The sequence below is a fragment of the Odocoileus virginianus genome, chromosome 2, assembly GCF_023699985.2.
Source record: "Odocoileus virginianus isolate 20LAN1187 ecotype Illinois chromosome 2, Ovbor_1.2, whole genome shotgun sequence".
NCBI lineage: Eukaryota > Metazoa > Chordata > Mammalia > Artiodactyla > Cervidae > Odocoileus > Odocoileus virginianus.
Genome location: NC_069675.1, coordinates 36192549 through 36209686, shown reverse-complemented (window position 1 = coordinate 36209686; position 17138 = coordinate 36192549). Strand labels below are relative to the sequence as shown.

Genomic DNA, 17138 nt, shown 5'->3' with positions numbered 1-17138 from the left:
CATTCTATTAAATTCATTGTAGGCTGGCTTGAAGTTTCTCTGAAGCACATAGTATTGAAAGTTTTGTTAAGGCATATCATGTTTTGTAGCCTAATCTTGTTTAATTGAAATGAGTTTTACTTAAGAAGACATGGACAACTAATAAAATTTATGAAGTCAGTGACTATCTATGATACCAGCTTTTAATAAAAGACTCAGTGTGCTGACTAGAACAAAAACTTGAAATAAGAATTGAGGCTTTCTTAAAACCTAGGAGATAGTTTACTCTACCTGATTTTTAAAAAAGAACGTATGACTTGTGGGGATACGTGGTTTGTGTGTGTGTGTGTGTGTGTGTGTGTGTGTGTTTGGTTTTTATGATGGAGGATTTCAAACATACACAAAGTAGACAGACCTAGAAATGCCCTCCTGTATTTCTGTTCATTTCCTTTCCTGAAATCTAGGATTTCAAAATAAATTCTAAGTGTCACATTTCATTTGTGAATCCTAATATTTTTATATCTTCAAAATATTTAATGAGTCTGTTATACAGTTATTAGAAAATAATTATTTTTGGCTTACTGGAAAACATTTCTAGGAGTTGAAACTGAGTTTTCTTATTTTAAAAAATATAATTCAAAAAAAATAAAAAATATAATTCCAAAAGCTGCTTAGAAAGATGATTTCCATTGGCAAAATGGACTGCATGTTGCTCTTTATACTTAATTAGCTAGATTCTTCATTTAGAGAAAGACTTTTTTGAAGTGACCTATCTTGCCTTTCTCAGAATCAGATTAGGATTTTTTCCCCCTTCAGACTGTTTTTCTTTTTTAATCTTTGAAGGTATGGCATAGAATATGCTTTATACTATTTATTTGAGTCACACAGTGACTCTGTTAGATACACAGGGTAGTAGCTATATTTTGTCCACGTAACCTAAGATTTATTGAGGTTAAAGTTGCTTTCTCATGGAATTAGGACTAAAAGTCTAGTTACTTCAGTCTAAATTTTGTACTTTTTTTCCCACTAGAATGCTTGTGGATATGTACATGTGTGTGTGTGCTAAGTCGCTTCAGTTGTGTCTGAGTCTTTGCGACCCTATGGACTGTAGCCAGGCTCCTCTGTTCATGGGATTCTCCAGGCAAGAATACTGGAGTGGGTTGCCATTTCCTTCTCCAGGGCATCTTCCCGACCCAGGGATTGAACCCTCATCTCCTGCAGCTCCTGCATTGCAGGCGGGTTCTTTACCACTGAGCCACCAGGAAAATACCTGCTTGTGAATGCATTAGAATTGAAAGATTTGCCTGTATTTTATCTCTCTTTTTTTATTGTGTCTATCTTGTATAACTTCATTAATTTTTTATAAAGTTAAGGATCAGATGATTTAGTGTATTTACACTAAATATTTTAAATAGTGAAGAGTAAGCATAGTCTTACCAGTGTCATATTTTTCAATATTACAGCACCACAGAAATCCTTGGGCCATGAGGTGAATGAATTGACATCAAGTAGATTGTTGAAGTTGGAGATGGAAAATCAGAGTTTGACAAAAACTGTAGAAGAGCTTCGGAGTACAATGGATTCTGCTGAAGGCACCACCTCCAAAATCCTGAAAATTGAAAAAGAAAATCAAAGACTAAGTAAGAAGGTATAAAAATTAATGTTTAAGATAATACAAAGAAGGTACATGTAAAAGTATAAATATATAGTGTTTAGATAGAACATTTATTTTCCAACTTTTTTGTACCCTCAGTTTTATTTTTACTGATTATATAGATTTCAAACTTATATAAATAGAAGTGAATGCACTCTTGGACTCATTCAGCTTCAACAGTTATTAACTTACAACCAGTCTTACTTCTGTCCTTGATACTGTCCACGCAACCACCAGATAATTTTGAAGTAAGTCCTAGACATGGTAATGTTTTACCAATAAATACTCAGTATAAATCTCTAAACAGTAAGGAATTTAAAAAAAGAACAGTGATGATATCACACTTAAAAAATTATAGTTTTTGATCAGCATTTCAGTTTCTGAAATCTATTATGATTTTTTTAAAAAAATACATATTTTTGAATATAAGTATATTCAAATATTTTTTTAATATAAATCCAAATAAGATTGGTATGTTTAATCAGTTGATGTGTCCCTTAAGTCTTTTTTAGTCTGTAGATTTACTCTTCTTTCCTAGTAGTTTTTCTGTTGAAGAAACTTAAAACAGGTGGTACATGTCTGGTTGTCTCTCTCTGTGAATTTGTAGTCATGGAAAATCATTGGTTTAGATCCCTTAATTAATCAGAGGGTGCAAAATCCTGATATTATATCATCCGTTCTTAATTTGGAAGCTAGAGTGTTTCTGTAAGGAAAACCTTAAAAAAAAAATACTGGGTTAAGATATAAACCACTGTTAGTTACTCTGAGGAACAACTCTTAGGGTGGGTAAAGTAGGATGAATGTTTGATTCTTGTCCTTTATTTACCGGTTTCCTAGTAATAAATTGGTTCTCTCATATCCTCCTGAGATAATTATTGAGTTTGTTGTGGTGTCATAATAAACTCACGTATTTTAAAGTACTTGAAGTATTTGAGTACACTGTTTTTCTTACCCTCTCAACTCTTTTAAGCTGCTACCTGAATCCTAATGACGACCTAAGCACTCCTGGAGAGCTTCCTTGCTTTCTGCTGTGACAGAGTGTTCTAGGTTCCGCTGAAACATTTCCTGCTTGAGACCTGGACACAGCCATTTCTCTAAAAAGCCCTTCTTTTCTTTTAGTGGACAATGGTATTTCGAGGCCACAGTTTAGGGATTATGAAACCTGAATTTAAGTAGACTCTGAAAAGAAATAAAAAGCATCCCTTATTTTATTGCATAGTACTTGATTGTACTTCACAGATGATTGCTGCTGCTGCTACTGTTTTTTCTTTCAACTTGAAAGTTTGAGGCAACCCTGCTTCAAACAAGTCTCTCAGCACTATTTTTCTAATAGCATTTGCTTACTTCGTGTCTCTGTGTCACATTTTGGTGATTCTCACAATGTTTCAAACTCTTTCATTGTTACTGTATTTGTTATGGTGACCTCTGTCAGTGATTGTTGATGTTCGTATTGTAATTGTGTTGGGGTGGCATAGACTGCACCCATATAAGATAGTGAACTTAATCAAGTGATGTGGTGTTCCAGCTTCTCCACTGGCTGGTGATTTCCCCTCCTCTCAGCCTCTCCGTGTACCTCCCTATCCCCTGAGACACTACAGTATTGAAATTAGGCAACTAATAACCCTAGAGCGGCCTGTATGTGTTCAACTGAAAGTAAGAGCTGCACATCTGTCTCTCTCACAGTCAAGTCAAAAGCTAGAAATGATTCAGAATAGTGAGGAACGAGTGTTGAAAGCTGAGATAGACTAAAAGGTAGGTCTCCTACAAGTTAGCCCAAGATGTGCATGCAAGGAAGTTCTTGAATTAAAAGTACTTTCAGTGAACTTTGAATGATAAGAAAGTGAAAGCATTATTGCTGACATGGAGAAAGTCTTAGTGGTTTGGATAGAATACATGCCAGCCACAACATTCCTTTAAGCCAAAGCCTAATCCAGAGCTGTGAAGGCTGAGAGAGGTGAGGAAGCTTAGAAGAAAACTTAATCTTTAGAGGTTGGTTTGTGAGGTTGAAGGAGAGATGTTTCCGTAACATAAAAGTACAACATGTACTAATGTAGAAGCTGTATTTAGTTTTCCAGAAGATATAATTAATCTACACTAAACTAGATTTTTGGTGTAGACAAACAACCTTCTATTGGAACAAGATTCCATCTAGGACTTCAATAGCTGAAAGAGTTTAATTAATGCCTAGGATCGAAGCTTCAAAGGACAGGTTTCTTCCCTGGCGGTCCCAGTGGCTAAGACTCCACACTACCAATGCAGGGGGCCTAGACTTGATCCCTGGTCAGGGAACTAGATCCCACATGTCACAACTAAAGATCCTGCATGCCACAACTAAGACCTGGCGCAGCCAAATGAATAATTTTTTTTTTTTTCAAGGACAGGCTGACTCTCTTGTTAGAGGCTAATGAAGCATGTCACAACTAAGACCTGGCGCAGCCAAATAAATAATTTTTTTTTTCCAAGGACAGGCTGACTCTCTTATTAGAGGCTAATGAAGCTGGTGACTTGAAGTCAGTGCTCATTTACAATTTCAAAAATCCTAGGGCCCTTAAGAATTCTGCATAATCTGTTCTCTCTGTACTTATTTTCCCTGTACTTTCTTGATGGAACAACAAAGCCTGGATGACAGCATATCTGTTTACAGTGTGGTTTACTGACTATTCTAAGCCCACTTTTGAGATCTACTGCTCAAACAAAAATTTCTTTCAAAATATGACTGCTCATTGACAGTGCACCTGATCCCCAAGAGCTTTGTTAGAGACTTAGGATTGAGATTCATGTTGTTTCCATGCTTACTAACACAGTATCCATTCTGCGGCCCATAGATCAAAGACTAAGTTGACTTTGAAGTCTTACTCTTTATTTTGTAAGGCTATAGCTGCCATCAAAAGTGATTCCTCTGATGGATCTGGCAAAGTCAATTAAAAACCTTCTGGAAAGAACTTACCAGTCTAGATGCCATTAAGAACATTCGTGATTCATGGGAAGAGGTAAAAATAACGTTAACCAGGGGTTTGGAAGAAGTTGATTGTACCCCTCATGGATGACTTAGAGGTTTCAATGGAGGAAGTAATTGCAGATATGGAGGAATTAGCAAGAGAACCAGAATTAGAATTGGAGCCTGAAGATGTGATTGATTTGTTGCAATCTCATGATACAGCTATAATGGATTAGGAGTTACTTCTTATGCATGAGTAAAGAAAGTTTCTTGAGACAGAGCCTGCTGTTGAAGATGTTGTGAAGTTGGTTGAAATATCAACAGAGGACTTAGAATATTACATAAAGTTGATAAAACAGTGGCTGTGTTTGAGAAGTGACTCCAATTTTGAAAAAAAAGTTTTTGTAGCTTTGCATGCTACAGAAACATTGTTCATGAAAGGAACGGTCAACTGACAGAGCAGACTTTATTGTTTTATTTTAAGAAATTACATAGCCACCCCAACCTTCAGCAGCCACTACCCTGATCAGTCAGCAGCCATCAGCATCTAGGCAAGACACTTCCCCAGCACGATTAAAACTTGCTGAAGGCTCAGATGATGGTTAACATTTTTAGCAGTAAAGTATTGTTTAATGAAGGTATGTACATTGTTTTTTTAGACATAATGGTATGGTACACTTAATAGTCCACAGTGTGGGGTAAACGTAGCTTTTAGAATATTCACTTGACTCATTTAATTGCGATACTTTATTGCAGTGGTCTGGATCCAAACTGGCAATATCTCTGAGATACTCTGTTTTCCTGTTGTGGGACAGTTAGACCAAGTAATTTATTTGTGCATATCTTTGTGCCTACACAACCATACACCACAGTATACTTAAATAGAAATCGTATTATCAAGATGTTCATGATATTTTTATCATGAATACCCTCCATCATGTATACCCTTCAAAATGTGCTTTCACTTTTGTTTCCAGTTCTTGGTCACTGAAAAATATACTGTAATAAATATTCTTCTACATGTGTCAGCTATGTCTAGTTTTTCTTCTGGATACTCGGTTTCTAGTTTGGTTATGAAAATCTGCCTAGTTTTTAGACCAATAGCTTTGAATAGGTAGGTATCCATCACAGTAACCTTCAGCACTTGTTAAGATATGGATTGCTGAGCCGCATGCCTAGAGTTTCTAATGTGGTAGGGCTGGGGTGCGATAAGAATTCTCACTTCCAAGAAGTTCCTAGGTGAGGAGACTCATCCTGCTATTGTGGAACCATGCCATGAGAACCAGTGCCTTAGATGATGCAGATAGACACTTTGATATTCTTGAAAGATTTTTTCCCTTTTAAAACATTATTTGCATCATCATTAATTCGTTAACCAAATAAGCATTTCACAATAAATATAGTGTTAAAATAGAAGTGGCCATTTAGAACTTGGAATGGTTTTATTTTTGTTGCCACTATAAATCTGGAATTTTGATTTTAAAGTTAACTTTAAAGTCTAATTAGTAAATTAGTGATTCCAGCAATTTTTGATTAATTCTTTGCATATCTTTTGTAAACTGAATGTTTCACTTGAATTCCATTAATACAGCAAATGAGTTTAAATAAATACTTCCCATATATTTCAGTATTTAATGTGAGAACCAGATTAGTTATTAATAGCTTAAAGGTTCCTGATTGTGTAAACTTAATGTGAATTATTGAATAAGATTTGCAGCTTTATGCTTTTGAGCTATTAATATTACTTCTTAGAGTTTCTTACTGTTGTTACAAGGATTTAGGTAATATTTAAATGTGAAGTGGAATATTTTATATGCCTAAATTTTTTTTTGGGTTACCGGGTTTGAATATGTTATATAATAATGGGGAAATCACTAGTTTGGCATGTTTTGAAGTTGAATTTGCTTTTTCATACTTGTTAACCTCATACTTTTCTAGAGTTTTGCCCAAATCTTTTTTTCTCTAGTAGTCTCCTTTTTTTCTCTTTTTAATCCAAGTTCCTTCTTGTCTCCTCATTTTCTCATCTTTTCCTCCTTGTGCCCTAAATTCCGTGACGAATTAAATTTTCATTTTACAAATCCATTCAAGCCAAGAGAGTTTTTTTTAGTAAGTTTTGTGTATTCTTCATGTGGCATGTGTGTAGTATGCAGTTGTGTTTGTGTTTAGAAGTGGAAATTTGCCTTCAAAGATGCAGAGGACAAGAAAGATAATCATGTCTGTGTATTTTAGATAGCTGCTAAAAGTACCTTGAAATACTATGAATGAATTTTTCTATGAAATTCTTAAATTGCACTATTTGAGTATTAAAACTGTCTTCTATCCTTTATTCAGTGATTAGTTTTTGTTTTTACATGCTTCCACTATTTTGAAATACTAATGATATATTGTTTTGTAATTTCATTTTCACCAGGTTGAAATCCTTGAAAATGAGATTATTCAAGAAAAGCAAAGTCTTCAGAATTGTCAGAATTTAAGCAAGGATCTAATGAAGGAAAAAGCTCAGCTTGAAAAAACAATTGAAACACTTCGAGAAAATTCAGAGAGACAGGTTTCATAAATTTTTTTATTAAGCAACATATCTTAAAACTTATTAACAAAAGTTATTTTAAAGTTTGTGCAAGTAAAATCTTCATAATAACATTAAATGAAATATTTTAGAAATTTTTAGATTTTAAAATAACTATAGTTTTACCTCATTTTCTATCCCATGCATTTTTGAAAAGTTGAAGAGAAAACTTAGAATTTTTTTAATTGACAGTGTCCCTAATAATTATCAGATATAAAATTTCATGGTACCTGTGCATGAATTGCTTTTCAAGTGTCAGTGGAATGAGATGGCAGATACTGAAGGCCCCGAATGAAATTGGGATGAAGTGCAGCTCTACTCTGTTCCCACTGAAGTGGTAGCAGCAACTGTTCTGTATATTTTCATACTTACTCTCTCAAGTTTTATTGGTCATTCACATGTTATGCTTGAAGAAACGGAGAATCAAATAGATTAAATAACTGGCTGTTTTAAAATTTCTAATTTTTAGAAGTAAAATGATTTGTATTATCGAGCTATAGTCCTCAAAATGAAAGTGTTAGTTGCTCAGTCACGTCCAACTCTTTGTGACCCCGTAGACTGTAGCCTGCCAGGTTCCTCCGTCCATGGGATTTTCCAGGCAAGAATACTGGAGTGGGTTGCCATTTACCTCTCCAGGGAATCTTCCTGACCCAGGGATTGAATCATGTCTCCTGCATTACAGGGGAGACTCTTTACCATCTGAACCACCAGGGTTAGTCCTTAGGTCACCTGTAAAAATACGCATTTCTATGGAACTGTGGAACCAAAATTCTGGAGCTAAGCATGAATCTCTGTTTTTACAAGTTTCTCAGGAAATTGATTGTTTAACACACTGAATTTTAAGAACCATTACCATCATAGTAGACCATACTATAAATTGGATGTTTTTGTTTTTAAATGTACCAGGGATATTGTTATTTAGATGTTTCCAAATTAGAATTCTTTTAGGAAATGAGTACACACAAATACACACATACCCATACACACACACACACACACATCTATGCATGTAATAGAGCAAATACTGTATTTACTGAGGTCTTCCTGTATATATGCATTGTGAAATTTTTTAAATGAATGTAAAAGCATGTATCTTCAAGAAGATATGTGTATACATTTCATCTAGACTCATATTTGAATTTGAAACATATCACCAGTATATAATCTGAAGATCATTTTGGTTAATATTCATCTCTCTTAACCATTCCTGTATATTTCGGAGTCCCTAAAGATATGAAATTTAAAGATCTGGCAGTACATGTACATGGTGATCTTTCTGTGAATATTTGTCAGAATTAAAATTAAAATAGACAATTTTAGCACCTTTTTATGATCTGATTTCCCTGCTAATTTTTGGAGGAGGAAAACTGGAATTTTAGTTCATGTTCCATTAAGTTTTAAATTTTCTCCCTTTTTTTTTTTTTTACTAAATTAGATTAAAATATTAGAACAGGAAAATGAACATCTGAATCAAACCGTGTCCTCCTTAAGGCAGCGCTCCCAGATAAGTGCTGAAGCAAGGGTGAAAGACATTGAAAAAGAAAACAAAATTCTCCATGAATCTATCAAAGAAACAAGTAGCAAGCTAAGCAAGATTGAATTTGAAAAAAGGCAAATCAGAAAAGAATTGGAACATTATAAAGAAAAAGGAGAAAGAGCAGAAGAACTTGAAAATGAGTTGCATCATCTTGAGAAAGAAAATGAATTGTTACAGAAAAAGATAACCAATTTAAAAATTACTTGTGAAAAAATTGAGGCCTTAGAACAAGAAAATTCAGAGCTAGAAAGAGAAAATAGGAAGTTTAAAAAAACATTGGATAGCTTTAAAAACCTCACTTTTCAGTTAGAATCCCTGGAAAAAGAGAATTCCCAGCTTGATGAGGAAAACTTAGAACTTCGAAGGAGTGTGGAATCTTTGAAGTGTGCAAGCATGAAGATGGCTCAGCTACAACTAGAGAATAAAGAACTGGAAAGTGAAAAAGAACAACTTAAGAAAGGTTTAGAGCTCATGAAAGCATCTTTCAAGAAAACAGAACGCTTAGAAGTTAGTTATCAGGGTTTAGATACAGAAAATCAAAGGCTACAGAAAGCTCTTGAAAACAGCAATAAAAAAATCCAACAATTGGAAAGTGAACTACAGGACTTAGAGATGGAAAATCAAACATTGCAGAAAAACCTAGAAGAGTTAAAAATATCTAGCAAAAGACTAGAACAGCTGGAAAAAGAAAATAAATCATTAGAGCAAGAGACTTCTCAACTGGAAAAGGATAAAAAACAACTGGAGAAGGAAAATAAGAGACTCCGGCAACAAGCAGAAATAAAAGATACCACATTAGAAGAAAATAATGTTAAAATTGGAAATTTGGAAAAAGAAAACAAAACCCTTTTCAAAGAGATTGGTATTTATAAAGAATCCTGCATTCGTCTGAAAGAATTAGAGAAAGAAAATAAAGAGCTTGTGAAAAGAGCAACTATTGATATAAAAACTTTGGTTACATTACGAGAAGTAAGTATAGTTTACTTAAATTTCACACAAATTTTTAAATTTTTTTAACTTAGAACTTCTTTAAGCTTTATTATGGTAATTTCTATCATCTATTTATGGTTCAAAGTAGAAATTTAGAATTAAAAAGTTTCCAGCTTCTGTTAAACTAAGAAGTGAGTGCAAATTGTATTTTTTAAGAAATTATAGTAATAAGTTATCCATGTAGTATCTGACTTATTTCTTATAATTTTACACTTTTGTTTCAAAGTAATATTAAAATATATGATCAAAACTTACTGAATGTGATGACTACTAGTTACTGAATACTAGCTATGTGCCAAATACTAGATAATTTTTACAACCAATCCTTTATTTCTGTTATATCCATTAGATTAGAAAACTGAGGTTCAGAGACATTAAGTAACTTATTTAAGAACAAAATGGTAGATTTGGATTTCTGGATTCAAATCTTAGATCTTTCAGATTCCAAAGTCCCTTGAATTTTGACTGAGAGAATATAAGCAAGAGAATGCAAATCATGTCAACACCAAACAATTGGTAGTTGGTTGGATGTGTGTATCATGAAAAATGCTAAAATTTATAGGAGTAGATTGGCAATAGATGGTCGGTGTAGCTCAGAAGAAAGCAAATAGTGTTTATTTGCTATCCCTATGCTCTACTATATATGATAACCTTTTAAGTTCAGTTAAAAAAAAACAGCATTCTGGCAGATGCTTGCACTGGGAAATCTGCCTTTCTGCTAAAGAGACATTGAAAAGGGATCACTATTATCCTTTTTCTTTTTCCTTTCTGTTGTTCTATAATCTTACACACATGGACAATAGGTTCCTGGTCCCTGCATCTCTAAGAATTCCCCTTAGTTATTCAGATCAATGTCTTAGGCCTCTTCCACTGGGAGAGGGGTGCTTGTATTGGGAGAAGGGTGTTGTATCCAACATGAAAGAAATATGCACTGAAGTTCTAGTTCAGGATGAAAAGTTAATGGATATGTTTTGTTTCCCCCACACTTTTCAAACCTAAGGTGTGTAATCACAAGTACGATTTTCTCCTTTTAGTTTTTAACATTAAAAAGTTAAAAAGTATTAGCAAAATAGAAGAAGGAAAACATTACTCTTTGAACTAGGTTATAATTTTTTTTTGCTTAACTGTTTTTTTATTGATAAAAAGTTCAGCAACAGCCTGTCTTTACTGGTTTAAATTATGTGTATTCCTGGATGAAATCTTGGCTGAATTTCTTTTATGTTTATGTTCACAACACTTATGTGAGTTTTGCATTACTTTTAAAATAAGGATTTGGTGAGTGAAAAATTGAAGACTCAACAAATGAATAATGATCTTGAAAAATTAACTCATGAGCTTGAGAAGATAGGGTTAAATAAAGAGCGACTGTTACATGATGAGCAAAGTACTGATGACCGGTGAGTATTAAGTCTATCTGAGAAACAGTGGAAATCATTTATTTTGCTGAAGCATTAATTTTGAGACTGCGGAGCAATTAAGGCAGAAAAATAATGTAGAAAACTAGGACTTAACAAACAGAATAAAAAATTAACTTATATACACTTTAATTTGAAAATATTCAGTACAGGTTTGAAGAGAATTTCTATTCTCCCATGGTAAATACAGTCTATCAGTTAATTAGATTTTCAAGTAGTCTGCTGTTTAGCATTCAGTTGGCCACATGATTCCAGCTGGAATAGAAGTGTGTATTGTTAAGAATATTGTTATACACTAGATTTTATTTCATTAGAATTTTCGTAATTATATAATTTGAATTTTGTTGCCTATCCATCATTACTGTTCTAGTAAGTATTTATATTTTATAATAAATAAATGTATGTGGGAAAAATTAATGCAGACTGTATTTATTGGCAAGAATTTATTCTTACCATTGTGGAATACATAGTCTAATTGTGGAATTGAATATATCAATGTAGCAAAGTGAATTTAGTGGTAGAGCTGAAAACAGTGCCATGTAATCACTCTTGTCTTTCTCTTTTCAACAGTTCTTTGTTCTATGCCTTCTCTTTCAATATAGTTTCCTAGAGTTAGGTTCTTAGGCCTCTTATCCATTCCACAACCATTCTATCCATCATCTCAGCTGACATGCATATTATTCCCTGCTTACTGAACATCTCTACCTGGACAGTCAAAACTCAGGCATCACAAATTTAATACATTCAGAGTCATACACATTACATGCTTTAAAATTGTTCATTGATTGAAGCCAATATCAAAGTGAGATTTTTTTTCTCTTTTGTCAATGAACTTAAAATCTAATTGGGCAGAAAATACATGCACACAAATTAATTACAATAAGAGGCAGAGTATGATAGAATTTCTCATATTCATACTAAAGGTTTTTATTTGGTTTAGTCATCAAGGTTCTCAGGTGTAAGAAATAGTTTAATCTGTAATTCCTAGTCTGTGGTTCCCTCTCAGAGTATGTTCATGGATGTCCTTTTTATAAAGAAAAAAAATCTTTAAATATTCATGAACCCATCAATCAGAAAGATAACTGAAATATTAACACTCAAGCCTATCTGCCCCTTCCTGTTCTATTACCAGTATCTTGGCTCTTTACTATGTTGTCCCCCCTCTTTATTTTTAATATTCTGAAAGTTCTCTATGCCCTGAAGGTAGTCTTCAGGGTGCTTTAAGTCTTAGCTATTCATATGTACTTGTGTGAATATATTATATATTAATATCATAGACAAATGCTTAATAATGTGATTAATCCATCCACTTACTCTTCCTGTAGATTCTGTTCTTATGAAACTAAAAGAAATATTTTGAGACTTAAGATCTTCCAGATACCTTTTTTTAGCATTAATTTTTGCTTTTGACAGCCTAGACTATAATCTGGAGCTGTATACTCAGGGCTTTTTTGTTGTTTTCTCATTACCAGGCATAGTTAAAAAGGGAGAGTAGGCAGGAAGAACAGAATAATTTGCTGCTTTTTTAAAAAGACCATTTTATAAGGCTTATTTATGTATCAGTATCTAATCATAAATTATCTTTAAAATAATTTTCTGACCTCCAGTAATGAACTATATTCTTTTTATACTTGGATAATAGATATAAACTTTTGGAATCAAAATTAGAATCGACTCTAAAGAAGTCCCTTGAAATAAAAGAAGAAAAAATTGCTGCTTTAGAAGCTCGACTAGAAGAGTCCACAAATTACAACCAGCAGTTGCGCCAAGAACTAAAAACAGTAAGTGATTTTCTTGGAAAGAATTCTGATTGTCAACTTTTTCTCTTTTTTGCACTGCTCAGCTTGTGGGATCTTAGTTTACTGACCAGGGATTGAACCTGGGACCCATCAGTGAAAGCACCGAGTCCTAACCACTGTACTGCCAGGGAATTCCTTGTCAGATATTTGGACAGAAAAGTATAAAGTAGAAAATGAAACATAAATTTTTATTACTGTTTTGTCAATTTCTTTTTCTTAAACTTGAGATTATTCTTAAACAGATCTTTGTTATGTAGTTTATAACAAACTATCTTGTCTATACACTATAATTTATTCAATCTTATTTTGTGTATGAATGTCCCTCAATATGTACGAAGACACATACTGGAATTGTGAGAGTGGAATGGGGAAGAGGCAGACTTATTTCATTAGGAAAAGCTCTCAATGTGATTTTGACACTTCACTGTCACTCTTTGCCTATTGAGAGTCCAGGTAAAAGTTTGATTAAAAAAAACATATGGGTGTGAGGATAGCAAGTAGAGGGAAGCAGTATGTGTGATATAAGAGAGCCCTTGATCTCAAAAATTTGAGGTCTTTTCTAAATATTTTTATTGTGTTACTTGGAATTATTCCGTGAAATATGTGAGGTAGGGACTACTGTCTGTTTTCCCTATGTGAATGAATTGAAATTGAAAGGACTTGTCCATTCTATAGGGTTAGTGTTTGGTAGATTGGTAGAATCATGTTCTGCCTTTTATTCCCTTTTATTAGCTCTATAGTCATACATGGAGTGGTTTTACAGTCAACCAAACATTCAGGCTGACAAGCTTATTATAGGCCACATTTAGAACTGTTCAGTTCAGAGCACTATAGGAAGTATAAGCTAATAATAGGGCACAATCTGGTGTTCCTCTTCACACATTTGTCTGAGAGTCATCTTCTCACTAGATGATAGTTCAGATGCAAGAAGACAAGATTCACATTGAGTATGTGTGAAAGTTGCTCTGGCTTTGGGACGTCATGCTTAATACCAGTCATCATCTCTTGCAACATCTCCAAATGCATGGATTTAAGATCTTCACAGTCTTCAGATTTAAGAGTTCCTACACTCAGAGAAGTGCAAAGATGTAGCTTCTTATTAGGTATTTGGAGTTCTTGTAGTACAAATACAATTTACCAATCAGAAGTCATTTTTCTTGGTAACATGGAACATTGTAGTTTTATCAGGTTTCCAGAGAAAGTTACCCAAAAATTGATTTCCCATACAGGAGAGGAAAAGGACTGGTTCCTCATTTGCCCATACCATCATTGCTGGTGTTTGTCTCAGACATTAACACAGAACGTTTTTTGTTACAGAAGAAATTTTAGAACTTTGTTTAGTCAGCATAAAGTGTTGTCCAAAAAAATGAAGTAAAACTTGTTACCACATTTGATTAATCATCTTTCTTTTTCTGAATTTTTGCCCTTTATGCAGTATTACTATATTGCAAATAAAGTCAATTTCATGAAGCTACTAAGCCAGAAAATAATGGGTTTGAGCATGGGTTGGTATATTATGTGTTTCAAGTCTAAAAGTTAGAGATTGTCTTCCACTTTCAGCCATTTGTAAGTGCAAGATTTCCAAATTATTATTATTGGACTAGTTTTCTGCCATAAACATGCATTCAACTGAAATTATGCTGTTCTAGTTTTTAATATATGATTGATTAATTATACCATGCTAGTTTTTTCATAGTTAAAATAGACTATGAAAGCTAAATATGAGTAATAAGTATAAAGTAACCACTAAAATAGTATGACAAAGAAATAAAACTAAAATGCCAGCAAAGGAGATTACATAGAATAAAAAAATCCAAACAAAGGCAGAAAAAGAACAAACTTCAGATTGGACAAATGGAAAATAAATAGCAACATAGCAATTTTAAACCAAACCATGTCAGTCATCACATTAAATGTAAATGGTCTGTACATCCCAATTAAAAGACATTTAATTTATTTAAATTAATAAATTAGATAAGAAGGCAGCACCCACTTGTACACTGCCTCTGAAAAACCCTGATGGAAAATGTCGTTTTCAATATGAACATAAATAAATGATTTTCATTAATGATACAGACAGTAAAGGATCATTTTTGAAACTTACAGAACAGTGGACTGAAAGTGAGAAGTTCTGAGTTTTATTCTCATGTCCCCTTCTTAATAATGACATATGTCCATAGCTCTTACAAGCCTTGAAAAAAGAGCCTGTGAGAAATTAATATAAAATAGGCTGGAAATTATGTTATCCATCTATATTATTTAGGATGTCAGAAAGTATTTTTTTAAAAAGTGGAAAATCAGGATCTTAGAACATCTGTTTGATCATTTGCCAAGATTTAAGTGACACTCTATCTTGGCATCTTATTTTCTATAATCTCACATCATTGTCTAACTCCATAGTAATAGCAAAGTTTGAGCCATAAAGCTTTCTTGAGGTTGCATTAGACATTGAATTATTTTAAAGATCTGTATCCTTGTCTTATGGAAAGTTTGGGTTTAAGTTAGAAATTTATGATAATCATTTCCTAGGAGAAACTAGTAATTTAGTATAACAATAATTTAAATTGAAGAGACAATTTAGTTTATCATTAATTTTGGATGATGACCAAATTGTTAGTTTTGAGTTTGCTCTGTTAAAGTAGGATTTGGTTATAATCATACCAGAAAACCCTGGATAAGATATATCCTTGGATTGCTCACTCCTTATAAATTGAATAATAGTAATTTTATGTGGGTCAGTATCCATATAAAGAAGTCATTTATTTAGTAACAGGTCATTCTGGGCAACATAATCCTTTTTAAAAGACCATACATAAATAGATACTTCCTCAGCTTCAGTTATTCTTTTTAAGGGGACTTAACACATGTGTCAAGTTTTTGTTCTTGACATGGGGATCTCTGAAATCTCTAAACCAATTATAAATGGCTCTAAAAACAATTGTTAGTACTTCGCAACAAGTCTGTATTCATCTGTTATTCTTCAGTGATATTTTCATCATAAGCAACAGGATCTGAAATTACAAAATAATCGCAACATGACACTTATGCAGGGTATATTAATATTTCTAGAGGAAACATTTGCACTTCACAATGCATAAATTGTGATCATGATAATAATGGTAATTGTATATATTATTATATTTTTAAATAAACTGTCTCTCACATTCACCAGGCTGTTGTGGAGTTTAATTATGATAAATATAATCTTGGTGGTATGTTTTCTCCCTTTTTAAATAAATGAAAACAATATTATAAATCAACTATACTTCAATTTTAAAAGATATTTTAAAATAAAATTTTAGGTGAAAAAGAATTATGAGGCTCTCAAACAGAGACAGGATGAGGAAAGAATGGTTCAGAGCTCTCCTCCAGCTGCTGGTGAAGACAACAAATGGGAGCGAGAAAGTCAAGAAACAACTAGAGAACTTCTGAAAGTTAAAGACAGATTAATTGAAGTTGAAAGAAATGTAAGTATTTTAGAAGGAATAAAGTTTTTTAGAAGTAAAGGATCACTGAATATATAACACTAATATATAAAACTAATCTGGTTTTGTAGTTTTGTTCACTTTCTACTTTCTTGATCAGTTTATCATATTAAGACAAGAACCATTTAATATTCTTTTCTTCATCATCGTCATGTAAGCCCATCAGCAAGCTTTGTCAACTCTGTCATGTAAATAGAATGCAAACTCATGTATTTCTCTGTCTCTGGTGCTAACACTGTAGCCTAAGTTACCCTTATGCCTCATCTGGACTGTTATAAGTGTCATCCTAACCGGCCTGTCCCTTTAACTTGTCACCCAAACTGCCCCATTCTCAGTGTAGTAACCTAGAGTTCTTCTAATAATTTGTGAGGTTTTTTATTTATTTATTTTTGGCCGCACTAGATCTTTGTTGCTGCTCATGGGCTTTCTCTAGTTGCAGAGTGGGAGCTGCTCTCTCGATGCGGTATGTGTGCTTCTCACTGCAGTGGAGTCCCTTGTGGAGCATGGGCTCCAGGGCTTGCAGGCTTCAGCAGTTGCTGCACGTGGGCTTGGTAGCTGCAGCTCTTGGGCTTAGTTGCCCCATGGCGTGTGGGAACTTCCCAAACCAGGGATCAAACCAGTGTCCCCTGCGTTGCAAGGTGGACTTTTAACCACTGGACCACCAAGGAAACCCTAGAGTTATTTTTAAAACATAATCCAGGTCATGTCATTTTCCTGCTTAAAATCTTCAGTGGTTTCCCATTTTGTTAATAATGAAATCCCTGGTGACTCAGAG

General features: G+C 33.6%; 1 protein-coding gene across 4 annotated transcripts in view; it reads left to right on the top strand.

Moving 5' to 3' along the window:
* Positions 1-17138, top strand: part of CCDC88A (coiled-coil domain containing 88A) — a 112326-nt gene that overhangs the window by 64801 nt on the left and 30387 nt on the right. For all 4 annotated transcript variants that reach the window (XM_070478450.1, XM_070478449.1, XM_070478446.1 and 1 more), the window contains exons 13-18: positions 1443-1627; positions 6982-7119; positions 8573-9643; positions 10934-11061; positions 12722-12860; positions 16181-16345. In XM_070478450.1, the coding sequence (XP_070334551.1) occupies positions 1443-1627; positions 6982-7119; positions 8573-9643; positions 10934-11061; positions 12722-12860; positions 16181-16345 (1826 nt within the window). The remainder of the gene's footprint in view (positions 1-1442; positions 1628-6981; positions 7120-8572; positions 9644-10933; positions 11062-12721; positions 12861-16180; positions 16346-17138) is intronic.